Consider the following 27,465-nt stretch of genomic DNA (forward strand, 5'->3'; position numbering starts at 1 on the left):
CCCAAAGAAGTGAACTAAAAGACAGAAAGAAAAAAGATTAGAAGCTAGAGGCTTAGACCAAAAAGATAAGAATCCAACTGAATAAGTCCTCCAGAAGACAAAAGGGAGAAAAATTATTTTTTTAAAGTCTATTTATTTATTTTGAGAGAGAGAGAGAGAGAGAGAGAGAGATCGCGAGAGCAGGGAGGGGGAGTGAGAAAGAAGAGGGAGAATCCCAAGCAGGCTCCATGCTCGGCACAGAGCCTGATACAGGGCTCAGTCCCACAACTGGGAGATCATGACCCCAGCCAATATCAAAAGCAGGATGCTTAACTGACTGAGCCTCCCAGGAACCCCAAGAAAAAGTATTTTATAAACATATCATATGGTGTGGTCAGAAACCATATGAGCTTATCAACATAAAAAGGCCACTGAGTACTATGAACAAAAATGAAAGATCCACAATCAGGCAGTTCCACAGGAAATTTCAAAGAACCCAGCTGGAATAAAAAGAGAATTACTTACAGTATCGGAAGAAAAGCCACATAGGGAAACCAGAATTGCATGGGATTTCTCAGTAGCAGCTATGAAAGCCAGGTCATGAAGAATGCTGTCAAAATCCTAACAGAAAATTCTTTCCAAACTCGTATTCTCTACTTTGACAAACGATCATGAGAAAAAGAGAATGAAAACATTTTCAGGGGGTGCTCAGTCTGTTAAGTGTCCGACTTTGGCTCAGGTCATGCTCTCATGGTTGTCTGAGCCCCACGTCAGGCTCTGTATTGACAGCTCAGAGCCTGGAGCCTGCTTCGGATTCTGTATCTCCCTCTCTGCCCTCCCGCACTTGTGTTCTCTCTGAAAAATAAATAAATATTAAAAAAAAAAAAACATTTTCAGACATTTGAGGTCTCCAAAAATTGACCTCCCTTGCCCTTAGTGTTAGGAAATTCCTGGAGGATGTGTCACCACTAAAGTGAGAGAGAAAAACAAGAAAAAGGATAACTTAGCATACAGGAAATAGGGTCCTGGAATATGAGTGCATGGAATGGGAGCCCCTGGGGGGCAACTTTGCAGCAGATTCAGAAAACAAGTAGTCCATATTGAATAAGAGGATGGAGGGCTGTCTTCAGGGGAATAAAGGCAATGATTGCTTGATGGTCTTGAGCACATAGCAAATGGGCATGAAATTTAGGATACAAAGGAAATCTGATCAATTAAAAATAATATGTGTAAATTTAAAATATATTTCCTGCATAAAGAACAAAATATTTTCCTGGAAATTTAACACAATTATAGTATCCTACTGGATACAACAGTTAACAATATTTATCTGGTCACATGTAATTATGTAAAGAATACAATTTACTGAATATTATGTTTGCAATGTACAATGATGTGCCATGCGTCATAATGTATAATAATAATGTAAAAACTGAATACTGATTTAACCATATATTATAAAGTAACTGTATTATGAGGATATGGGAAAACAGGGCTGGTGGTGAAAGCAGTATTCTCAGTTTCCCTTGTAAGAGGACGATGTTGTAAGATCTAAAACTGATGATTCAATAAAATAATGATTAAAAGCATACTATTTAAAAATATGGAGATTAACACTGCAAGAAATGAGTGCAGGAATTTAAAGCCACTACCTTTGCAAAGCAGGACTTGAGATAGATGGAGGTGGGGGAGAAGGGACTTATATTTTTGGTTATAAGATTTCTAGCAAAATCTGACATTTCAAAGTGCATGAATTACTCTGATAATTAAAATTCATTTAAGAAACATCCAAGATAAAAACAAGCATTCCTCAGAGGTTTGTGAAACCTGAAGAAGACTTGGATTGTTGTGAAATAAGTAGACAAAAAAAAAAAGTACTCTGATTTCCATTTCCATGAATTTAACAAGAAGGTTTCTCCCATCACAAAATACCAAAATACCAAATCCTAGGTAAACCAGAGCAAATCTACTTTTATATGTCCTACTCAGCTCAAAAGAAAATAAACATGGTCTCAAATAAATTTATTAAGTGCTGAAACAAGAGTGGTGTGCCAACACAGGAGCCCTAGCTGCCCTGAAGTATGCCAAAACCAGAAACCAAGAGATGCGTGGGTTAACGGTCCACAGGACTGAGCAGGGCCTGGGCCTTGGAGAGCCAGGGCTACCTTCATGAGCAGTCAGCCAGAGTCCCACACTCAGAACCCCCTACTTTGGTTTAATATTCTATTGTCATCTTTCTTGAAATTCTTAATTTTATTTCTCAGCTTGTGTTTTCTAAGTAAAGTTTATGGGACAGTGGAACAGGCGTGTAAGAGTAGCCCGTGCAATCGCATGCCCATTGTTCTTGCTGCCCCATTCATGCACAGCAGTCACAATGCCCCATGTGCACAGCACTCAGGTGGGCCTGCAGTGGTGGCAGCTGAGCAAGAGCCGGTACCCAGTACCTGAACATCCGAGTACGCAGAGGTGCTGACGGCCCCCAGAGGCTGTGCTTTACACGCTCACCAAAGTCCTTCGGACACAGGGAAGGCAATGGGGTTCTAAGAAACATGAACGACCAAGGAACCTATCTATCCCAGCCTTCCTTATTCAATTACTTCCCTGTATTAGTCAGTTGCTTAGTGGCAATGATAACACAGAAGGAAAGATAGGGCAGCCCATAGTTCTTTCTCCTTTCGGCTCTTTTCATACAACGATGAGCTGAAGGTACGAATCAGGGGAGAAAATGTACATGTCAAAAAGTGAAATTAAAACTGTTGACTTAGTGGGGCCCCTGGGTGGCTCAGTTGGTTAAGCGTCCGACTCTTGATTTTGGCTCAGGTCATGACATCATGGTTCTTTGGATTGAGATCGAGCCCCGAGTTGGGCTCTGCACTGATAGCATGGAGCCTGCTTGGGAGTCTCTCTCTCTCTCACACACTCTCTCTCTCTCTCAAAATAAATAAACTTAAAGCAACTGCTCAGTTAGGTTTGTGCAGCGCTTCCACAGCATAGGTAAGAAAGAACTACATATGCATATATCGTCTATGAAGGCTAAATTGTGTAATTTGGTAATTTTGCATTTAAGTGAAAAGCTCTTACATTTGCACTTAAAACTCACCTTGTACAATATAAAAGTGAACAATAAAATTCATGATAATCGTGCAAAATTTTAATTTTTCTTTACTTAGAACAACGATCAAAAGCAAATAAAAAATACCCTGACAAGTTGAAAGACAGAGACTTTGAGGAAAAAAAAAAGGAAAAGGTTTTATATTTGAGTACTGTTAACACCACTTTTCTCTTGCTTTTCAAACAAAGGACTCCCCATTCTCACTTTGCCCTGGGCCCTGTAAGTTATGGAGCTGTGCCTGGACATTTTTCCTGATTAACTTAAAGCTATGCTGTGTGAAAAGTTTGAGGTGAGAAGGTCATCTGCCTCATCCTCTAATAGGCACCAATGTTTTTATTGTTTTTAATTAACAAGTGACTTAGACTGGTTCCCAGAAGCAGACTCTGAGAGGGAAGCTGTTTTAAGACAATCTGGGGGAGCTGGAACTGGAAGGAGGCCAGAAGGAAAGTGCAATTTCAAGGAAAGTCCCCTGAAGTCAATGAAGTCACTTAAGGGTGAATCACAGGGGAGCTGTATAGAATCAAAATGCATGCCTTTGAGTTGCTCAAGCAAGGCTAGACTGTGGGAGTCTGTACACTCCATCTGTCAGTTACTTAAAAGCTGGGTGGGGACAGGAACAGGAACCACCAGTCACGTCTGGCTCCCCAGGCCACAAGCAAAGCTGTCTCTGGTAGCCTGAAGTCACCCTAGTAACAAAGAGACACAGGTGCTGACCGCTGCAGAGCCAAGCACCCTAGGTGCCAGAAAGCATAAAACATAAATACATTCTAATAAAACTACCTGAAGCATCAGAAATGTAGCAAACAAAAAGTGTTCCTCCAGAGAAGGGTAACCCTGATACCAATTCGATTTGATGTGTGTTCTTCCAGGTCATTTTCTGTGCTCTCACAGTCCACAAATATTTACGAGTGCCCACTGTGTGTCCACTAGAGGCTGAAGATATGTCAGATGGACTTCGTCTCTGCTCTCACACATTTTTTTTTTTTAATGTTTATTTAGAGAGAGCACACGTGCGCAAGTGGGGAAGGGGCAGAGAGAGAGGTGGAGAGAGAATCCCAAGCAGGTTCTGCACTGTCAGCATGGGAGCCCAGCTCGGGGCTCGAACTCATGAACCGGTAAAAGCATGACCTGAGCTGAGATCAAGAGTCCATCGCTTACCCGACTGAGCCACCCGGAGCCCCTGCTCTCACACATCTTACATTTCTGTGGGCATAGTGTTTTCTGACCATTTTACATCTCACCTGTTTCACTTTCAAATATATTTTGGATAGCTTGCTACATCAACATATGCAGATTTGCTACATATTTTATTGGCCACATAACATTCCATAAAGTGATATGGGGTAATTCATTTAACCACTTGCCTTTTGATTAATCAGTGATTCCTAAAAGAAAATATCTGAGAAGAAAATAAAGCAAGTATCTCCTTCAGATCTGTGTGTGAGTATATTCTCTGAGGCTGACCAACAGAGGATCACTGTTTTAGGATGAAGACATGTAGGGAAAGGTAGAGCAATCTACCTAAAGTTACACCTAAGATTATTCTGTCTGGGTGAGGATGAGCAGAGATCTGGAGTCAGGCCAAACTGAGCACAAAGGCCATAGTAATGTGATTAAATTGAACAGGTGTTGCAATTAGAAACTATTATGAATCTTTGGAGGAAGTTTAAGTCATATACGTTTAGAGGAACTTTAAGGTGTATATTGTATGATTTCCAGTTATTAGTTTGCCATGCAATCCTCTGATGCATAATACAGATGAGGAAAATAAAGACCAAGGGTGCATACCCAGAAACCTGGATTTGAACTTTAGTCTGACTCCTCATTCTTTAGCTTTTCCAAACACAATGCTGCCTGCACTTTTGCTAAATTGTCAGCTTTTAAGTGGCAGAGTATAAATTGGTTTGCATTTTACTGCCTGGCCCAGGAGAGGGGGAGAAACCATGATTATGGAAAATGAAAACTGTTTATCAACAGGATGAGTCTGTAGGGGAGAAACTTAATTCTTTATTTTTCAGTACATTTTAAAATAGAAATGTAACATGCATTTGGGAACAGGTGCACAAATTAGAAATATCAGTGAGTTTTGGGGCGCCTGAGTAGCTCACTCGGTTAAGTGTCCGACTCGTCATTTCAGCTCAGGTCACGATCTCACGGTTAGTGAGTTCAAGCCCTGTATCAGGCCCTGCACAAACAGCACTGATCCTGCTTGGGATTCTCTCTCTCTCTCTCTCTCTCTCTCTCTCTCTCTCTCTCTCTCTCTCTCTCTCTCCCCCTCTCCCTCTTTCTCTGCCCCTACCCTACTCTCTCTCTCTCCCAAAAACAAATAAACATAAAAAAAGAAGTATCAATGAGTTTTTATAAAGAACACCTGTGTAACCAGATCTTTGCACTATTACTAGCAACCCAAAGCTCCATCAAGATCCACCACAATCCTGAGCCTATCATCATGGATTTATTTCACCTGATTCAGAACTTTACGCATGGAATCACATCGGGTGGTAGGCAGCTTCTAAATGAGTTCCATTGACCTCTACTTCCTGGTATTGGTGTCCTTGTGTAATTCCCTCCCCTTGAGTATGGCCTGGAACTAGTGACTTATAACAATAGAACGCGCCCAAAGTGATGGGACGGCACTTTCAAGGCTAGGTTACAAAGATCCTACCTTGTCCTCCCTCTTACTCCCTCTGATAGAAGACAGCTGCCATGTCATGAGCTGTACTATCAGAGACTCTGCGGCAAGGTCACAGACCCAGCCAGGGAACGACTGAGGCTCTCAGCCTAGTCGCCTGCGAAGAAGGAATCCAGTCCAGGACAAAACAAGCACACCTGGAAGCAGATTCTCCCTCGTTCAGTTTTCAAACAAGATGACAGCCCCAGCTGACGCTCTGAATGGCAGCACTGAGGCAGAGGCACCCGCCTAAGCCACACCTGGGCTCCTGAGCCACAGAATCTGAGATAAATAAATGCATGTTTTAAGCTGCTAAATGTTGTGGTAATCTGTGATGGAGCAACAGACAATATGTGGTATGCACGCATTTGCATCAGGCTCCTTTCACTCAGCATTAAATTTGTGATTCAGCCATGTTTTTGCATGCAGCAAGAGTTAATTCACTTTCGTTGTCTTCTAGTGCATAAAGTTACAATTTATTTATTCTGCTCTTGATAGATACCTGAGCTATTTCTAGTTTGGGGCTATTTAAATAGTGCTTCTTTGAACACTCTTCCCATGTCTCTTGGGACATACATACACACACATGTCCTGAGTGTATACTAGGAGTGCAATGGCCAGGTCACCAGCAGCACACGGGACTTCCAGACACTCCCCATCTTCATCAGCTCCATTTTCAACGTGACCATTATGGTGCACATTTAGTGGCATCCCGTTATGGTTTTAATATCCCTGATTAACTCGTGTTTTAAATGTTTAATTAAATTACTTAATTTTCACTCCCCTCATTAGGATGGGCACTTTGTCATGGTGTTTTGTTTTGTTTTATTTTGGTGATTTTGCATATTCTATTCTGTGAAGTGCTTATTCAAGCTTTGCCTATTTTTTTGTTGGGTTGTCTTTTTCTGGAATCAATTACTTTTTCTGGAACCAAGCTCTTGCCAGAAGTAGATATCGAAAGAATCTTCTCTCATTCTTTGATTTGCCTTTCCACTCTTTAGTGATCATTTTGTTGACCATTTAGTTCAACAATCCATCTAGAATTGACTTTGGGGTTTTTTGCTTTTAATATTTATTTTGAGAGAGAGAGTGTATGAGCAGCAGGAGAGGCAGAGAGAGAGGGAGAGAGAGAATCCCAAGCAGGCTCCACGCTGTCAGTGCAGAGCCCAACATGGGGTTCCATCTCATGAACCATAAGATCATGACCTGAGCTGAAACCAAGAGTTGGATGCTTAACCAACTGAGCCACCCAGGTGCCCCTGGAATGGACTTTTGTATGTGGAGTGAGAGAAGGATCAATATTTTTTTCCACAAATGACACATAAGCATTTATTGAAAAAAAAATCCTTTATCCATTATATTGTCATCTTTGTCATAAATGAAGTGACCTTATCTCTCTGGGTAGGGACCAAACCTTCTGTTTTCTTCCATTGCTCTTCCATTCTATTCTTGTATCATACCACATTGTTTTAATTATCATACCTTTAATGAGTCATGTTGTCTGGTAGTTTAAGTACTCCAACTTTGTTCTTCTTTTTCATGCCTTACTATGACTGACCTTAAGAATCTCCAAATAGGGGTGCCTGGGTGGCTCAGTCAGTTGAACATCTGAAACTTGATTTTGGCTCAGGTCATAATCACAGTATCATGGAATCGAGCCCCGCGTCCATGTTCAGCACCAAGCCTGTTTAAGATTCTCTCTCTCTCCCCCTGCCTCTCTCTCTCTCTCTCCCCCTCTTCTCCTTTCCCCCATTCATCCATTCATTCATTCTCTCTCTCTCTTTCTCAAAATAATTTTAAAATCCTCTGTTCTGAGAGGAACAGCTAAAATTAACAATTCAGGAAACAACAGATATTGGCGAGGATGCAGAGAAAGCGGAATCCTTTTTGCACTGCTGGTGGGAATGCAAACCGATACAGCTGCTCTAGAAAACAGTATGGAGTTTGCTCAAAAAATTACAAATAGAACTACCCTATGAGCCAGCAATTGCACTACTAGGTATTTAACCAAAAGCTATAGAAATGCTGATTCGAAGGGGCACATGCACCCCAATGTTTATAGCAGCATTATCAACAATAGCCAAATTATGGTAAAAGCTCAAATGTCCATCAACTGATGAATGGATAAAGATGGGGTATGTATAAAATGCAATATTACTCAGCAATCAAAAAGAATGAGATTTTGGAGCACCTGGGTGGCTCAGTCAGTTGAGCGACCAATTTCAGCTCAGGTTATGATCTCAGGGTTCATGAGTTTGAGCCCCACATCGGGCTCTGTGCTCACAGCTCAGGGCCTGGAGCCTGCTTTGGATTCTGTGTCTCCCTCTCTTTCTGCTCCTCCCCCGCTCACACTCTCTCTCTCTCTCAAAAATAAATAAACTTCAAAAAAAAAAAAAATGAATGAAATCTTGCCATTTGTGACAACATGGATGGAAACTCTTAAATACAGAAAATAAACTGAAGGTTGCTGGAGGGGAGGTTGGTGGGGGGGGGTGAGCTAAATGGGTGATTAGCATTAAGGAGGGCACTTATTGGGATGAGCACTAGGTATTATATGTGAGTGATAAATCACTAAATTCTACTCCTGAAACCATTATTACACTATATGTTAACTAACTTGGATTTAAATAAAATTAAAAACATTTTTAAGTATTTAAAAATTTTAAAAATAATTAAAAAAAGAGTCTCCACGTAAATTTTAGATTCAGCTTGTCAATTTACACATGCACATACAGAAGGAATTCTGATTCCTACTGCACTGAATCTGTAGAAAGTTTGAAGATTACCGATTTACAATATTGAATCATGCAATCAATGACCCATGATATACCAGACCATTTATTTATGTCTGATTTATCTCAGTAAAGTTTTTCAGTTTTCTGTGTAGAGTTTTCATAAACTTTTTGTTATATTTATTCCTAGGTGCTTGATTTTTTTAAACATTTTTGTTATAAGTTACAGACTCAGGAAACCACAAAAGGTAAATAGATAGCTTAATGATCTTATAAGACAAGTACCCTTGTAATCACACCCAATGCAAGGAATAGCACTTTGCCTGAAGCCCCTTCTTGTGTCCTGATATAATTATAATTTCTTTCTTCCAAAAAGTAATCATTTTCCTGACTTTTATAATTGACTCATCCTTAAATTTCTTTATAAATGTATCATCCAAGTTTGCCTCCCTAGACAGCATGGTTTAGTTTTCTTGTTTTAAATAATGACTTTTTCTCTTGTAATCTGTAAGTCACCTTTCCATCCTTTTACTGCCCTTCAATCTATCTGTTGAAGAATGCAGGCCACTTGACCTGTAGAGTTCCCCACAATATGGATCTTGCTGAGTACATGTTCATGGTGCAGCTACACATGTTCCTCTGTCCTCTATATTTCCTACAAAATAAGAAACTGATCAGTCCTTTTGGGAAGACTATAGACTGTGGCGTATTATTTCATCAGATAATATCTGGTTATCTCTCTTTATGTGATATTGGCAGCCGCTGATACTCAGTGAATACACAACTTTTTCATTCAATCACCAGAACCCCCATTTCTTCTAGTTAATCTTGCATTTCTGAATTCTGCCAGATCCCAACATGAACTTATCAGAGACTGCAAAATTGTGATATTCCAACTTGATCGCTTCTTTTCCATTTATTGGCAGAAATACTTTTATGAAGAGATCTATCCCCTCATCTACAATTTGGTTACACAATGATATAGTTCACAATGGAAAGGCAGGATAAAAAACTTGGTTATTCTCCCACCCCACCCAATCCCACCCCTACTATTTAAAAAATCCATTTTCATTATAATGAATGTTTCCCAATTACCCTCATACGTTGACTTTTTTTTTTTTTTTTTTGGTATCCATAGAAACCTGTGGATTTAAACATAGTTGATGGGTTTCAACTCATTGTAATTTTATCCTACTGAAGTTCAAAATGTTCTATTGTCCACAGAGAGCCTCTGCACATTTGGCTCCTGAATCCTTTTGAAATGACCTTAGTACTCTTTGATAACTTGTCATTTGGTATCACAAAATTTTCCAAGTTCATCTCACACAGATGCACCACAGACCTGAAATAAGCCATACCAAGACCATAATCTGGGCCCTATGGATGTCTTTTGCTATTGGGTTGGTCACTGGTTCTAGGCCTATTCACAGACAGAGATAGGATGTGTGTGTGTGTGTGTGTGTGTGTGTGTGTGTGTGTGTGACAAATATATATGACATATGTTTGTTGTATTTAATCATATACATAGATAGTATATAGTTTTATATAAATTTATTGTTATACAGAAATTGACCTAAGTTTGTATATAAATATAAATACGGTTAAAATACTTTATGAATTACAGATAATTCTAATTCTAATTCAGCACTCCAGTTTTAAGTAAACCTCCTCTATCTCTGTATTCTTTTTCTTACATCCTGAGAACCCTATTGCCCTAGCTCACAGATGTTATAACTATAATAATCCATAATTTCTCATTCGTCCTATTCCATATGACTCATAGGACAGACTCAGAATTGCAATTTCAATGTTATGTTTAATAAACAATGCTTGAAAACACTTTTAACTTCATTTGGTGTTTGTTCAGTCCTTCTCTGTCATTTATAGGACTGATACCTGCATTGTCAGAGCACACAGCCATTAGAAGTGATACTCTTTCCTGTGTAACCCTCATTTACTTCTCATTCTAGAAGCAGCAGTTATGCTTAATGCTCAATAGCAGTACTTATATTGATTGTCTCCTGCCATTTTGGCAAGTGGAGTGTGAGGGGATATGATGCCAGCAGAGGTCTTAAATGGGCTTAAGTGGGCTCTCCTCTTGTGTTTCAGTGGCCAAGGTGAGAAGAGTGTGCCGTAGGAGCTGCTGCCCCACGGTTGGGCCCTCGAGTCAGATATGTGGGACAGACCTCAAATGGACCCAACCATGGAGCAAAACCAGACATCTGGAGGTCTAGAACAGAGTCACTACAGCTAATCCTCAAATCAAAAAATCCCAAATTCTTGTTGATGTCACTGAGCTTTAGGATGATTTTCTTCCACATTATTACAGTATGAGTGGACTAACAGAATATCTTCCAAATTACTGTTACCTAGATGGCTACCACTGTGCCTATATATGAGGCAACTGCGTACTCAGAAATTTTGAGAATTCTTGAACTCTTGGTGCCTCTCCAGAATATTTCACATGGTTAAAGTTTCCCCCAAACAAGTCTGGTAATGTGCCATAAAGACATCTCCCTAAACTTTTATTAAAGTAGAGTTCTATTTATTTTCTGCTTGTATGTAGTCAAGATGCTTTTTATGAATATAAAAGGATGAAAAATTGTACAGGAACATCTTTTTGGCTAGCTGTTATTCACAGGGGAAAATTACAATCAAAATGGGCATTTCGCTGAATGTAGAGCACTGATGCCCCCAGTGTCTCTCAATGCCAAGTAAACAAAGGCACTTAATAAGTATGGAAACCTACTCTCTCCATTAGAGAGGGAGAACAAGTTGTTCTTAAGTGGTGGAGGGATGCTCTTAGCAACTATTTGCAACGCTCTGTGAGCTTAGTTACTATGTTGCTATGAAGCAGCCTATTGTCCAAGTGTAACTACAGAACCTTGAAAAGTAGACACGGAGAGAAAGGGCTGGGGAACTCATTTCATTCATCCATTCATTCACCAAATATTTACTGACCAGGTTGACCATGTGTATAGCACCATGGTAAGAAGTGCACAGAGCACAGAGTTGTATCCGCACTCTATGAGAGCTTAGATACCAGCGGCGAAGATAAAATGTAGATGCCTTACGGCAGCTCCAGACGTATCCTACTAAACTGTTCGCAAGTTCGGAGAAGAGAAGGGATCCATATCTTGCTTGGATTCTCAGTGAGGTTTTCCCAGAGAAGGAGACATAAGAGTGGTGACTATAAGAGTTTTTAATATTATAACACACGAGCTGGAAGGGAGCAAAGATGTAGAGATAATTAGACTCATCGATTAAAAACAAGTCTGGAGGGGCGCCTGAGGGGCTCAGTTGGTTAAGGATCTGACTCTTGATTTCAGCTCAGGTCATGATCTCAACAGTTTGTGAACAGAGCCCCGCATCAGGCTCTGTGCAGACAGCGCAAAAACTGCTTGGGATTCTCTGTCCCTCTCTCTTTGCCTCTCCCTCCTTCTCTCTTTCTCTCAATAAATAAATAAAAACTTTTTTAAAAGTCCAGAAAGTGAAACTCAAGACAGGTTATGGAAAGTTTTAAATGTCATTCTTAAACATTTGGGCTTTACTGTGTTGGCAAGATGTGTCAATGGAAGGTTTGGAACAGGGCAACAGCATGATCTATGAACCTTGGGAGGTGTAATAAATGATGTTTAGTTGAGCCTGAATGTGGTATTCTCTGAAGCAAGCATGATAATCCACACGTAAAATAATGAATAGTGGCATTGGAGTAATGGCAAGGCAGATAGAAGGAAGGAGTATCAGGCATGCTGTAAGGGAAAAAGTGCCAGGGCTTGCTCATTGATTAGGTCCACTCACTTGTTCATTCAACAAGTGTTATAACTAGTGCTGCAGTTACATGTAGCATGTAGTAACTGTGCTAGTCCCCGGAGATGCAAGAGGAAGTAAAACAACGTGATCTCTTCCTCATGGACCGTATAGTCAACATCTATCTTAAAACGACTGTGAAATGTGATGAAGGCCTGAATGAAGAAGAGGTACATGGTGTTTGGAGAGCTCAGGCCAGGGGGCCTGATGAGTTGAGTAGGTAAGGGAATGCTTCCTTGGCAATGTGATACATGAGCCGAGAAGGATGAAGAGACATTAAGTACATACAGACCAGAGGGAAGGATATTTCATGTAGAGGGAAGAGCATGGACAATGAGCCATGAAGCATGTAGGCCTGAAAGGAGTCCACTGTGGGCCAAATTCTTGAATACAAAAGGGTGCAAGATGAGGGGCGCCTGGGTGGCTCAGGCGTTTAAGCCACTGACTTTTGATGTCAGCTCAGGTCATGATCTCCTCGGTAGTGAGTTTGACCTCTGAGTCAGGCCCTGTTCTGACAGCGGGGAGCCGGCTTTGATTCTTTCTCTCCCTGTCCCGCTCGTTCTCTCTAAATAAACAAACAAACAAACTTAAAAAGATGAGGAAGTCTGTGTCTGAAAACCTATTTTCCCACTGAAATAAGAGGTATCATACCTCCTCATACCTCTTCCGGTCAGAGAGCAGGGACACAGAGTCTAGTGGTGACACGAGAAGAGTGGAGGAGATTTGGAAGAGCCATTGCGAACAACTTATGGAAGTGGAAAAAAAGAAATGGGAAGCACATGACAGTTAAAATAAGACAGGACTGGATCCAACAAACTCATTGCTCTGAAAGCAGGTCCAGAGAAGATCAGTGTTGGAGATGAGCAGAGAGCATCTGCACTGAGGCTCCATGGGAAGGTAAGCTGGGTTCGACGTCTGGGTATAATGTTGTCAGGATGAACCAGGAGTGAAGTACAGTGAATAAGAGGTAAAACAATCCTACTCGACCAGCGGATGCTGTCAAAAACCAAACTCCGCCCACTGAATAAAAGGAAACAGAAAGATGAGTTTGTTGCAAGGCTTTCAACCTCCAACCTGGGAAACTCAAAGCGAGGAGAGCAATCAATTCTGAGTCGCTCACAGGTTAAGGGATTTTTATAGGGTGATGCATAAGTTATTTGGATTTTTCAGCGGATTGGTTGCCTACTGGTCTTCTATTTTATTTGGATCAGGGTAGCTGAGTCAAGGGAACAAGGAAGTCCAGAGAAGGGATGATCAGACTTGGCATTTGGGGATTGGCTGGCGTCCTCTGCTGATGTCTGAGAAGAGCTACACGTTCCTGTAACTCAGATTAAGTTTCCCGTATGTGTGGCAATTGAATATCTCCATTCCGTCCCTAACAAAAATGATTTCCACTTTAGCTTGGTTCTACAGTGGAAGAGGAATGCTGTAAACATAATGCCTAAGGCCTGACCAAAGGACTATCACTGTTCTAGAAAACGGATACAAACACAGGTTCTGAGGCCAATTATCTGAGTTCTACTTACTTAGCTGTAAGGTACCTAACGTCCTCTGCCTTGGTTTCCCCTTTTGTAAAGTAGATATACAACCGTTACGTTCCTTGGCGAGTTGTTAAGAAAATTAAATTATTTCATACTTAAACAATGCTTAAAATGATGCCTAGGAGACAGAAAGCACTAATTATGAGAGAGTTAACCGTCGCTGTCAATACAAAACAAAGTGACTATTAGTAATCACAACAATGTCCTGAATTCATGGAAGTCCTTACAACATGCCTACAACCGCGTGAGGTAAGTAGAAACAACACAAGTGAAGAGTTACTTGTAGAAATTGATACAGACAGCAAAGATTTAATGCACATGCACGGCAGCGGATATTCACTCGGTCGTTTGCACATCCCTCACCAGGGGTCCTCTCTCCTGGGCGGTGCAAGCGTAGACACTTGTCGCAAGTTTACACTACTTTGTAAATGTGATGCTACGTCCGCCTCTCCCTTTAATTCGATCAACCAGTTAAATCCTTTTCTGCAAACCCCAAATTCCGAAAACAGCCTACCTTTCGCACCTTCCTCGCCTCGAACCTCCCGCCTCTCGTCCTCAGGCCCCGTCCCCAGGAGAGGCGGGGCCTGCGTGCGGACGCACAGCGAGCGCGCTGACGTCTCCGCGCCCCGCCCCCCACAGGCCCCGCCCGTCGGCTTGAACTGCAGCCCCGCGCCGCGGAGGGCGGTGAGGCGGGAGCCAACGGCCGGCGCCGCGGGGCGGGGGGCGGTGCGCGAGCGCGGCGTCGGTGGGCCTAGCTGGGGCCGGGGGCTGTGAGTCTTCTGGCCGAGCCGCCGCTCCTGCGCAGCCGTGGGATCGCAGCAGTCGGGCCTTCGACGACCCGGCGTTCTGGGGCGCCAGCGGGCATTGTCTCCGCCGCCGGCGTCCCCCGAGGCCGTCCCCGGGCCATGATCGACTCGGTGAAGCTGCGCCGCGACAGCGCGGCCGACTTCTTCTCGCACTACGAGTACCTATGCGCGCTGCAGGACTCAGTGCCGCTGCCCTCGGTGCGCGCCTGCCTGCGGGAGGGCGTGCTGGACTTCAATGCCGACCGCCTGCGCGTCGTGGACTGGGCGCCGCTCCTGAGCACCCTCAAGATTAACAAAGATCTGCCCCTAATCTCCATCAAGAGCTTCTTCCAGCCGTGGCTTGGCGAAACAGGTTTGTAGTTCCCGCCAACAGTGGTCCTCGTGTCGGTGCCGCGGCGCGAGATTTTAGACGGCGCCAGGTGGAGGCTGGGCGCAGGCACGGGTGTGCCCTGCTCGGGTATGTGTGCAGCACACGGGGCGTGCGGCCTAGGACTCTTACCAGCTCAGGGGGGCCCGGGGTGAGTCACTTAAGGCCTGCGGGTCTCAGCGGTCTCTTTCGTAATATAGACTAACAGGACGTGCTGTGCCTGGCGATTACAAAAATGCACCAAGTTAATGCTTGTAGAGCACTTAAGGCAGTTTGGGACATAATTAAGCATTCGACGTATGTTACCTATTGGGTTACCTTGGTTTCTCCCATGCCTTCATACACTCGCCCACAGAGCCCAGACCTGCACCTGGGGCCCAGAGCTGTCTAGCACGCACGATTGGATACCCCACTTCACCCTTAATCCAGACTAAACCCTATGATTTAGTCTGATACAGAACAAAGCATTAGGAAAACTGATACATCCCAGCCTTTTGCACCATTTCCTTTTGAATAAGACATGGCTGTTAATCAAAAAAACGTTTTTGTTTTGTTTGTTTGTTTAATCACACATAGTGGAAAGAGCACAGATGGGAAGGCAGCCTAGGGTTTGAATTCCAGGGTTTACACTCTGTGTGGTGGGAGCAAGTTACTTTTAAACTACAATCCCCACACTTGTAAATTAACATTTCCATGGGTTGTTAGAGTTAAGAGTACACTTAACTGTGGTGAGCACCGAGTAATGTATAGAATTCTCAAATGACTATAATGTACACCTGAAACTAATACAACACTGTATGTTAACTATACTGGAACTTTAATAAATCAATAAATACTTTTTACTCCTAAAAATTAAGCAGGTTGTTGGTATACAAGTGTCCTGGCACTGGAATGAGTTCAGCCAGCACCCAGCACTGCAGGAGACATGGTTCCTGCCCTGGAGGATCTCCTCTTCTGCTGGGAGAGGCAGCAAGTAAACACTAGCACCGAAGTTAGGGCTCTGGAAGAAGAGAGCCAAAGCATAAGAGACTCTTAAAAACTGAGAACAAACTGAGGGTTGATGGGGGATGGGAGGGAGGGGAGGGTGGGTGATGGGTATTGAGGAGGGCACCTTTTGGGATGAGCACTGGGTGTTGTATGGAAACCAATTTGACAATAAATTTCATATATTGAAAAAAAAAATAAATAAATAAATAAATAAATGAAAAGAAGTGAGCTCTGGTGCTGTAAAGCTGAGAATGTTAGAAGGGAAAGTTAGGGAGGGTTTCTTGGAGGAGCTGCCTCCTTTGTAAGGTTGTGTGGGAGCTGCTCAAATGGCAGGAGGGAGCTGCTTGTGCCCAGGTTTGAGAAATGTAAGAAAATATGGCAAAACTAAGGTAGAGGACTGCAATTTAGGGTTTAAAGAAGGGAGGGCTGAGACAGGAAACCTGGTGGGGGCCACACAGGGAGGGGCCTTGTTTGTCCTATCCAGTGGTTGGATGTTTATCCTAACGGCTGTGAGAGGCACTCAAGGATGCTGAGGTGGACTTTTGATTTAGAAGCTTGCTCTGACTTCCATCTGGAGGGCAAGTTGATTGGGAGGAGGGCGAATTGTAATCTGAGATATCAAAGAGACAAATGGATGGGGCCTGGGGACCAGTTAGAAGGACGGGGGGACAGCAAGCTTGGGTGACAATTTATAGGAGCACCCTTCTGTGAGACACAACACAGCAGGAGCGGATTGGGGTCTGGGGTCAGGGAGAAGATCTCGCTTCATCCTTAATGCTTTAAGAGGGCCCTGTGGGGCATCCAAACGTGTGTCTAGATAACTCTGGGCTCCAGGTGCAGATCTGGGCTCCATGGGGGAGTGTTTGAAGGCATGGGAGAAACTAAGGTAACCCACAAAGAAGATCTAGAAAATCCTACCCCTAAAAGATGTTTTTTAAATGGACATCTTTGAGTATGTTTATAAGCTGACGCAAAGTAGCCAGCACACAGGGAAGGTGTGAAGATACAGGAGAGGAAGTAAACTACTGGTTTATTTTTTTTAAAAATCTGGACACTCGGGGGCGCCTGGGTGGCTCAGTCGGTTAAGCTTCCGAGTTCGACTCAGGACGTGACCTCACGGTTCGTGAGTTCGAGCCCCGCATTGGGCTCTGTGCTGACAGCTCGGGGCCTGGATCCTGCTTCAGATTCTGTCTCCCTCTCTCTCTGGCCCTTCCCCTCTCAAGCTCGCTTGCTCGCTCTCTCTCAAAATAAATAAACATTAATTTTTTTTTTTTTTTTTTTTTTTTTAAATCTGAACACTCGTCATGTGCCTGGTCCTTTTCTAGCTTCTGGGTTTCATGTCATCTGTTATCTCTTCTGCAGGGACATCTCAATTTGTCCTCTGGTGAAGAGAAGTGAGATTATTGTCTACATCTCATTCAGGTTTAGAAACTGTTCTGTTCCTCTGGAGCGACTTGACTTAACTAAAGTAATAACTTAGAAATCAGAAGAAATTACAGTTGGAAGGGATCTCAAAGTCAAGGCCATTGTACTTAATCTTGCCTCATACTTCACAGTGAGTGTATGAAAAATGTATCACACAGACCATTCTCTTCAGAATCCCTTCACTGAACCTTTGTTTTCTCTTGCATCCCGTGGGTCCAGACTATACGTTTTGTCCTCCTGGGTCTGTTTCTTTATTCTCACCAGCTTGTAACCAGTTGTTGCTGCCACTGAGCTCAGTTTCTCTCTCCATTCATCTGCCTACTGGGCTTCCGTGATCTTCTAAAATGAAAACGTGTCCTTAAAATAATGCTCATAATGGCTCACCGGCACAGGATCAGCGTGCATTGGCTGCACAGCTTGTGTCCTACACAGAAGCATGGAATCTGAGCCGTGCTCTGCTAAAGCCCAAGGGGCTGGTTGACCCTGGGGAAGGGATGCTTTTTCTAATCTATCTGACTTAGGTACGGTTTTCTAACCTGTAGAGGCACCCTTACTGTGCCCCTGGTAGCCCTGGTCCTCTTTACCTATGAGATAAAAGCCATCGGCTTTTTATCCCAGGCTGATTTGGGCCAACCTCTCCATTTTAATTTCTTTCTCCTCCCCCTTGCACCCTGGCCTTTAGATGTCCCCACCTGCAATATTTTCTGTGGCCGGCAGGTGCCAGGCTCGGACGTCTTTGCACTTCCCACGCAGACTTTATGTGGTCATTCTCTTTCTAGATTCAACTTCAGCGTTGCCTTGAAGCCATCACTTAGGTAAAACTTTGTTTTCACAGGAACCTCTTTGCATGTAATTTATGTTTCTGTAAGTCATGTGATTGACTTTTTGAGTTTACATGTGTCCCTCAAGGAGGACTTTAAGAGCACGATTCATTTTTGTACCTTAGCGCTGAGTAGATATTTTCTAATGATGACAACACATACTTTACAATAATTTTTGTTTTAGGTTCTGACAGAAATAAAGTTTGCAGAAGTCGTGTTCCTGCAATAAGAAGCAAAGATGTGACCTTCCAGTTATGTAAAGCCCTCAAATGCTGTTTAAGTATATCAAACGCTCTGAAGAACCTAGAGTTGAATGGACTAGTTCTGAGAGAGAGAGATTTAACAGTTTTGACAAAGGTAAGCCTTCTCCAGTGTGTCCTGCAAACACTGAATATTTGCTTTAGAGGGTAAACTGAGCCTGTAAAATTTTTAACTTTTTCTCCCCCTTAAAGGGATTGAATAAATCGGCTACTTTGGTGCACCTGTCTCTTGCAAATTGTCCAATTGGAGATGGAGGTTTAGAGAGTAAGTTTCAATCTTGTTTAAGTCTCCTCCCGTCAGACTGATCTCACGTTTCCCTGCACGCATGTTAACTGCTGTCTGTACCTTTTCTTGGTGCTGCTCTACCTGGATTGTCTCTTGTGCCTGTTAAAACCTTGGCCTCATCTCACTTGTACGCCAAAAGTCTGTCATGCTGTATACTCTGAACCAGTTCGACTTAAGATTGTGTTAAGCCACAAGCCACACACATATATACTATTCTGTTTTTTTGTGTTTGTTCACCTTTTTCTTTTCAAGAAATGTTATGGGAAAGGAAATAGTAAGATGTAAAGACAAAAAAAATCATTATCTTTAAATAGTTAAAACTATTCATATGCAATCATAATTATGTAATGCATATGTTATGTACTAAAATAGGGAACATATGCAAAGATCAGCAAACTCAGTGGTGCTGGTAGGAGCGTATCATGGAAATAATCACGGAGAAGGTGATTGTTGATTGCGGTCCTGAAGAATTAGTGTGTGTTCACTGTGTCCAGTAGAGTCTGGGGTGGTAAGGAAGGCTGCATTTTAATTTGAAGGAACTAAGAGTTTGACATCTTCCATCTTCTATTGCTCTAGTATATTTCATAGCACCTAATAAAACGCCGGGTTTATAGTTGACATTTAAACTGATTGATAACCGAGTTTGGGTTGTATCACTGGAAATGAAACTAGGAAGGGTCTTAGGCTTTTTAGGTTTCTCTTTCTTATGTCCCAAAAGGTATATAGTACTTTACTGACTAGTTGGGAATAAAGTTTTCAGTGTTTGGAGTATTCATTTTTAGCATCTAAATAGAATTAAACTATTGCTGTAAACTGGAATAACACTTTGTTGCTGACATATTTAAATTTTTTTTTTAACATTTGTTTATTTTTGAGAGATAGAGACAGATCATGAACAGGGGAGGAGCAGAGAGAGAGGGAGACACAGAATCCAAAGCAGGCTCCGGGCTCTAGGCTCTGAGCTGTTAGCCCAGAGCCCACATGGGACTCAAATCCACAAACCGTGAGATCACGACCTGAGCTAAAGGATGCTTAACTGACTGAGCCACCCAGGAGCCTCTGTTGCTGACATATTTTAGAATGCACCAATCCATCAGTTGTCTGGGAAGACTGTAGATAGTGAATTTAAGAATACAGCTGTAAACCTCCAATAGGCTCAGGAAAAGCAAAGATGTCAGGATTGACCAGACTGTATAGGCTCTTCATCTTATTGTATGTGTGTTTTTTTGTTTTTTTTGTTTTCCCTTTTAGTTATTTGTCAAGGTATAAAGAACTCTATCACTCTTAAGACAGTAAACTTCACGGGCTGTAATCTGACGTGGCAGGGAGCAGATCACATGGCCAAGATCTTAAAGGTGACTTTATGTTTAAACTTTCATGAAAACATTATGTGATTGAAACATTATTATTTTGATTCAAGATGGCAGGGGTTTTTGTTTTGTTTTGTTTTTGTCCTTTGATACATGTGCTTGCAGTTTTAGTTTTATTGAAAGAATATGACCAGTTTTCAGTTTGGGATTTGCCATTTAGTGAAAGTAGTTCACTTATTCCTAGAAATAAGAAATTTCATGTATAATACATTATAAATACTGTCATGTATTTTGAGTTACTGAAAATAGCCCATCACCTGTGATAAATAGTTTTTTTAGAATATAGCCACACCCATTTGCTTATATAGTGACTGTGGCTGTTTTCATCCTATCCCAGTGGAGCTGAGTAGTTGCAACAGAAACTGTATGGCCCCCAAAGCTGAAAATTTTACCTTTGGGCCTATATAGAGCAAGTCCATTGACCCAGGATACAGAAAACAGTGAAGAGCATGGATTCTGAAACCAAATAGCCTAGGTTCAAATTCCAACTCCATTTTCATAGCTTGTGACCATGGACGTATTGCTTAGCCTCTGTGCTTTGTATTAAACGAACTAATTTGTATAAAATAGTGCCTGGCACATAATAAGCACCATGTAAGTGTTTTGCTGTGATTCCCACTTGTTGCTTTTATAGGTTATTGTTAATAGAAAAACACCAACGATTTTCCATTTTAGAGTGTCACAGGAACTTTGAGTCTTTTGTTGTTTGAGCATGTAGTAAGATTGCTTTCTTTGAAAGTCAGTGTTCCCTGTAACCAAAATTTATCTTACGAATGTAGAGAAATAAATATATCTTTCTGACTATATCTCTGGTTAAAACTTAAACCATCAATTTCCTACAGCATGTCAAACTGCCTTTGCATGTTGCAGGCCACTGAAGTTAGTGTACATACCTTAAAGTAGTAAGCAAGATCCCCTGGGTTAGGGAAAGAAAATATTAGACCCCCTATATTTGTTTGTGTATCATTTAAAAAATACCTTGAGAGTTTATAATGTACACGGAATATATGTACAGAACTTCCTGTGTATAATTTTTCAATCAATAAGATACGTGTTGCAGAAAGTGCACTTGCAGGATGCCCAATCAAGTGTTTGGAGACCACCGGAGGACAGAATGATACAGCCTCAGCAATAACAGAATTTAGAACTAATTCCCTGGGTTGGAGATAAGGAAAATAAAATTTGTAGAATGTAATTGATTGCCAGAGTTTCTATAACTGATCAGCGGTTATCCAGTGGCTAGAATCTAACCAATCTCTGGCAAACTAGAATCTGGGTCACTGGACTCCTAAACCCGAATCGACTGTTAAATCTCTTGGGTTGACCGTGACATGCTAAGCCATCTTCAGTAGGCCTCCCCTGTTTCCTTATTCAAACGTCTTCATTTCATCCTCTTAAATCTTTGAAGTATCAGACCATGAGAAGGCACGAAGAAACCTGGGCTGAGAGTCTTCGTTATAGGAGACCTGACCTGGACTGTATGGCTGGTTTGAGGCGTATCACTTTGAATTGCAACACGCTCATTGGTGACCTTGGCGCAGGTGCTTTTGCAGAATCTCTCAGTGATGATTTATGGCTTAGAGGTAAATTCTAAAATGGAAAATAGTGAATTTTTAAATGCTAAATATGCTTAGCTTTTGGCATGATATTGTCATAGGATTTTTTTCAAAGCCTTATTTTTCCAATACCTTTTACTGTGCTTTACAGCTTTCCTAAGAATTACGTATATTTATTCTTCACAGAAAATACAGAGTAACAAGAAAACACAATTACCCATAATCTTAATACCTAGACGCAATCACTGTTCATTTTTGGTATACTTTCAGTGTTTTATTTTTCTACAAATATCCTTGTATACTTCAGAGACTAAAAAAGTGGACTCATAGCACACTTACTAATTCATGCTCTTTTAATTAATGATGTATCCTGTGGTACTCCATTTATATTGACATGTAATAGTGTTGCAAATAGATGTAGACAGTTGTGCTTTTCCCTGTAGGAAACAATGTGTGGTGAACACTTTGTTCATACATCTCTGCATCCACTGGTATTACTTACGTAGATTAAGTTACTAAAAGTGGAATGACCTCGTAAGATGACATTTTTAAGACATTTACTGCGTGTTGCCAAATCACCATTCAGAAATTCTGTGCCGATTTATAATCCACCTTAACAGTGTCCGTGAGGCCTCTACCCTCACAAGCACTGGCTGTGTCACTTTGAAAAACTGTAAGACAAACAAAAGTTAGTAGCCCACCCTCTTTTATGCAAGTAGGGTTACTCCAGATTTTATAACTTTTCTCATTTCATATAGTATGAGCTACTTAATGAGTCACTAAATTTCTATCTACCACATCATTTTTAGTGACTGTTCAGAGTTCCATTGCATGAATATGCCATAGTACACTCAGCTTACTCATTCTTGCTAGATATAGGAGCTCTTTGCAGTTTTTCACGTAAAAACAGTACTCTGATACATACCCTTGCCTACATCTATTATTGGTTAAATTCTTAGGGAGTTGTTGGGTCAAAAGGGCATGCACATCCTAAAGGTTTTGTTTATATGGTCTTGACCTAATCTGGTAGAACAATCATATTATATTGTTTTAATTTGTATTCAGTGTATATAGTAGTGGCAATTAACTATTGTTAGTAATTTAGCTAGTTGATTAATTGTATCCTCTGTCCATTCTATAGTAAGAGTTTGTAAGGGTTGCTTCATATCATTTCCATAGATCTGGCTCACTTCTTTGTACCCTGGGGTTTTAAAAGCCTCCAGTTACTTTAATGTAATGGTTTACACGACACTTTTAGAAAAGGGCTCATATGATAGTTTCCTCCTATGTAATGTTTTGTATGCCTGTGCTTTTGTGATGATCCCTTTGGTTTAAATGAACTACTAGTGTTTCGGATCACTTGTTCTGTTCTTTGACCTTTTAAAGACGGTGTTCTTGACTATCATTCTTTGTTGATAAGTTCTTAGCGTATGTTCCCTATTCACACATTGTTTGGATTTGTTATTGTTCACATCCTCTTGAGACGTCTTTCTTTGTCTTTTTTGTTCTAAAACTAACACTTATTACAAATCTTCTATTTGGCTTTTTTCTTTCAACTCATTTCAAGAGTGATTTGGAGCTCAAGATCATACCAAAAGAATGCAGTGCGGTTTCTGAGCTCCACCGAGTTTTTGTATATGAGGTTCCCACTGCCACCAGCATTCTTGCTGATTATGAACTGGGATTCCTTTTGTGATGTTTTTCACTCATAGACTGTATCCAGTCATTCTTCAACTATGTAATCGTAAAATATGTTGGGTGATATGTTGGTACTGTGGGCAGGGTAATTGAGGCACATCCGAGAGTTTTTTATTGGATTTTCTATTATGTGTGTGTATACTTTTCTGTTTTTCTTTTTTCCACGTCCAAGATTAAAACCCTGCCATGATTAGGCTTGTACCAAAATCTTACACGCAGGAATACGTGACAGTTGACTGTGTGTTAAATCTGTGTAGAGTTGGCAAGTGACCTTTTGTCTTTCATCAAAAGCACTTGACCTGCAGCAGTGTGGCCTCACCAATGAAGGAGCAAAGGCTTTACTAAAGGCCCTGGAAACCAATAGAACTCTGGTCATTCTGGATATAAGAAAAAATCCGCTTGTTGGTATGTCGCATCTTCTTTAATCGATTAACGAATGGCAAAACAAAGAATTTGCTCATGTATTGACAGTTTTTAAAATTTAATGTGTTTACTTTCCTAATCTTATACTTTTTTGAATCTTGTACTTCCCTTGTGTTTTTAGCAGATAATTTACTAATTGAAGTGAATTGATACTTGTAAATTGCTCTTGGCCGCCACTCTGTATAGACTTGAATCTAGATAATGAACCTGCTTCCACCAAGAGAGCTGTTTCCTCCTTGTGGAACCTTTGCATTCTTGGAAAGAGCATTTCATTCATTTCTAAGTTACCGAGTAATTTTTTAATCCTTTCTGTGTTCCAGACACAGGTTTTAGGCACTAGGAATGTGGCAGTGAATCAGATATTCAAAAGTCTTGTCCTCCTTCCAGTGGAAGGGTTCAGGTAGAAATGAGTAAACAGATAAGTAGTGTACTCTTAGATAGCAGGAAGTACAGAAACACCTTAAGGTGAAGACATTGAATGGGGCAGTAGGGCTGTATTAGATTTGTCAGGGGACAGCTTCACTGGAGAAATGACATTTGAGGGGACACCCAAGTGAAAAGTGGTAAGCCATGGGAGACCTGGAGAAAGCACGTTCCAGAACCAGGAGGCTACGTGTGCGGGTACATAGGTGGCAGGGTGGGTAAAGTACTAAGGAAAAGTGCAGAGGCCGCCATAGCCAGAACACTGAGTGAAGGAGAGCATGGTATGCAGTGAGGTCATGTTGGTGGCCAGGGGCATGATCTTGTAAGGTCTTGGAAAGCCACAGTAAGGACATGAATCACTCTGTGTGAGCAGAGGGTTTTGAGGTGGGAAAGGCTTGATCTGAATAGCGTTTCAGTAAGATGACCCTGGTGTAGAGAATAGACTTGGGAATGGGCGTGGGGGATAAAGAAGGGAAATGGGGAGACCAGTCAGGAGACTGTCACTCCAGTCAGGAGTCCAAATCAGGGCTGTTTCTGGCTTAGCTTAGGGTGGAAGGTTGGAGCTGGTGAGTGGTTGAATTCAGGTTGTGTTTTGAGGGTGTAGCTAATAAGACTTATGGATAGATCAGATATGGGGTATGAAAGAGATAGTAATAAGCAAGTCCTAGATGATTATGTGTGCAACTGGTTGGTACCACTCACTGAGAAAAGGGGGGCTGAGGAGAGGGGCAGCTTTGAGAGACTCAGGACTTTGGTTTGATGGATTAGGCACCTGTTAGGTATCTAAGCATCTGGACAGTGCCCCCAGACTCTTTGCTTTATAGCCAAAGCTATCAAAGCCACTTTAGACACAAAGTGTCTAGATTTTATCTTGGCTGCTGCCAAAATAGAAGTCATCGGGGACCATATGGGAGGAGGCATACTTTCATCTTAGGTTTTTGAGGAAGAAATTAGAATACTCAAAGGGGGAGATAGGTAAGTAACTGCATAATGTGGGTCTTATACTTAATTTTATGTGAAGAGCAGTAATTAGTTGGCTTTTGTTTTAAATGGGCATAACCACTCATTGGGAGGCAGTACTATAATTTCAATTTTATTTCACTTTAGATCATTCTGTGATGAAAGCAGTTATTAAAAAAGTTCTCCAGAATGGAAGGAGTGCCAAGTCAGAGGTAACATGTAGTCCTCTAGGAAGAACTTTTCGTTAATTGCATGTTTTTCTTTTTTTTTTTCCTAATAAAACTATCAAGGCATTTTTCTGCCATCTTAAACCAAATAAATCAAATCAAATGGCCTTCTGTTTTTGAAAAAATTGTGTGATTCTTTAATATACGGTCTCAGAAATGCAGATAGCAAACCTTTTATTAACTTAAAATATCTGAATTTCAGTTGAGATCAAACCTCATAAATTACCTGTAACTGAAATGCGTATGTATTATTTCTCTTCCAGTACCAGTGGATCACTTCTCCATCAGTGAAGGAACCATTCAAAACTGCTAGACAGAAAAAGAGAACTATAGTTCTGGGAAGTGGTCGAAAAGGGAAAGCTACTATTAGAATCGGTAACTCTTTCTAGCCTGGCTTTTTAGCACCTACTAGAGCTTACACCCCTTATGTGTTCCAGGGTGCTAAAACTGAAATCTGTTCTCATTATACGACATCAGTGGCAACAACCAATATTGACGATGTGCAGATTAGAAAGACTGTAAATGTTCTATACAGATTATGCGAATTTATAGAATGTAGAAATAATTTTTAAAAAGAGATACTAATATTTCCATTTTTTTAGTTAAGCAACTTTATGTTTCATAGAAAATTCATTATTTTGAATATATTTCTTTGTTAAGATTTTCGTTTTCTCCTTCTGTTGTCTATTAACATAATTCCATGTGGCTTAAGTATAATTTGCCACTTTTCTATTTTCACTTCATTTTAATTTTATTTTAAGTGTTTATTTATTTTTGAGAGAGAGCGCATGCATGTGATCTGGGGAGGGGCAGAGAGAGGGGGACAGAGGATCTGAAGTAGGTTCTGCACTGTCAGCACAGAGCCACTGGGCTCAAATTCACGAACCCTGAGACCATGACCTGAGCCGAAGTCGAACACGTAATCCACTGAGCCACCTACGCACCCGCTTTCACTTCATTTTAAACTAAATTTAAATTCTGTACGGTTCATAGTTATACTTTTTAATGTATTCACAAGGTTTCACTGAGTTGATTTGTCCATTTTTTTAATTACTGAAAAATTTGGGGTGCGTAGCTGGCTCAGTCAGTAGAGCGTACGACTCTTGATATCAGGGTCATGAATTCAAGCTTCACATTGGGTATGGAACCTACTTAAAAAATAAATAAATTAGTGAAAAATATTGTAAACATTTTCATAAGTGTAACTGCTTTTTTTACCACTAAAAGATACATGTTTTTGATTCTCCATTAATCAGCTTATTTGATCAACAAAATATTAAATAGGAGTTAAGAGTGTTTATTAAATCAAAAGAAAGCTTACAATTATCTACCAATTTTTATTTTAAAACAGTGATATTTTAGTAGTTAATATATACAAAAAAGTTGAGATTTGTGGTATCACACTATGTATTATTATGAAAAGTTTACGTCGTGTGTAAAACATTTATAAAAGTGTCTAAGTTGGGGGATGCCTGGGTGGCTCACTTGGTTAAGTGTCCGACTCTTGGTTTTGGCTCAGGTCATGATCTCATGGTTGTGGGATCCAGCCCTGCGTCTCACTCTGCTGAGCATGGAGCCTGCTTAAGATTCTTTTTCTTTCTCTCCATCTGCCCCTTCTCTGCTGGTGCACGCTGTCTCTCACTCACTCTCTCTCTCTCTCTCTCTCTCTCAAAAGAAAAAAGCGTCTAAGTCGGTATTTTGATATAATATTAGAAGTAGAGCTATCTATAGGAAAAAGAAATATATCTATATGTTATATTCAGATTCCTGTAATCTTAGTACCTGGAGGTATATAACAGGACTTTGTGGAATGAGAATAAAAATTTTAAAAATTTTTCTTAGCATGATTAAACAAAGTGGAAATGTGACTGAAGTTTACAAGCTCACTGAGCTGTTTCAAGAGTAATTTTATTTCTTGGGCTTTTTTCTGTATTTGCCTCAGTTATATGGAGACATAGAGGTAAGCCAAATCAGCGTCTGGCTATATAGTTAGATCCAGGTGAGTATAGGG

General features: G+C 41.1%; 1 protein-coding gene and 1 long non-coding RNA gene across 6 annotated transcripts in view; one reads left to right on the forward strand and one right to left on the reverse strand.

The window, feature by feature from the left end:
• The window catches only part of LOC128778565 (uncharacterized), an 87,101-nt gene extending 72,676 nt beyond the window's left edge, over nucleotides 1–14,425 (reverse strand). The window contains exon 1 of the long non-coding RNA XR_008424156.1: nucleotides 14,360–14,425. This is a non-coding gene — a long non-coding RNA (uncharacterized LOC128778565). The remainder of the gene's footprint in view (nucleotides 1–14,359) is intronic.
• A 69-nt stretch (nucleotides 14,426–14,494) lies between these two features.
• CEP78 (centrosomal protein 78) overlaps nucleotides 14,495–27,465 on the forward strand; it is a 28,531-nt gene continuing 15,560 nt past the window's right edge. For 2 of the 5 annotated variants that reach the window (XM_019463545.2, XM_019463547.2), the window contains exons 1-8: nucleotides 14,502–15,003; nucleotides 18,436–18,608; nucleotides 18,704–18,776; nucleotides 20,049–20,152; nucleotides 21,576–21,750; nucleotides 23,713–23,826; nucleotides 25,375–25,439; nucleotides 25,718–25,829. In XM_019463545.2, coding sequence (XP_019319090.2) covers nucleotides 14,751–15,003; nucleotides 18,436–18,608; nucleotides 18,704–18,776; nucleotides 20,049–20,152; nucleotides 21,576–21,750; nucleotides 23,713–23,826; nucleotides 25,375–25,439; nucleotides 25,718–25,829 — 1,069 coding nt within the window. In that variant the 5' untranslated portion in view covers nucleotides 14,502–14,750. Of the gene's footprint in view, nucleotides 15,004–18,435; nucleotides 18,609–18,703; nucleotides 18,777–20,048; nucleotides 20,153–21,575; nucleotides 21,751–23,712; nucleotides 23,827–25,374; nucleotides 25,440–25,717; nucleotides 25,830–27,396; nucleotides 27,415–27,465 lie in introns of all 5 variants that reach the window. The other 3 variants (XM_053907823.1, XM_019463544.2, XM_019463546.2) reach the window with 3 other exon arrangements.

This window comes from Panthera pardus, unplaced genomic scaffold (assembly GCF_024362965.1).
Source record: "Panthera pardus isolate Hobbes unplaced genomic scaffold, ASM2436296v1 HiC_scaffold_20, whole genome shotgun sequence".
NCBI lineage: Eukaryota > Metazoa > Chordata > Mammalia > Carnivora > Felidae > Panthera > Panthera pardus.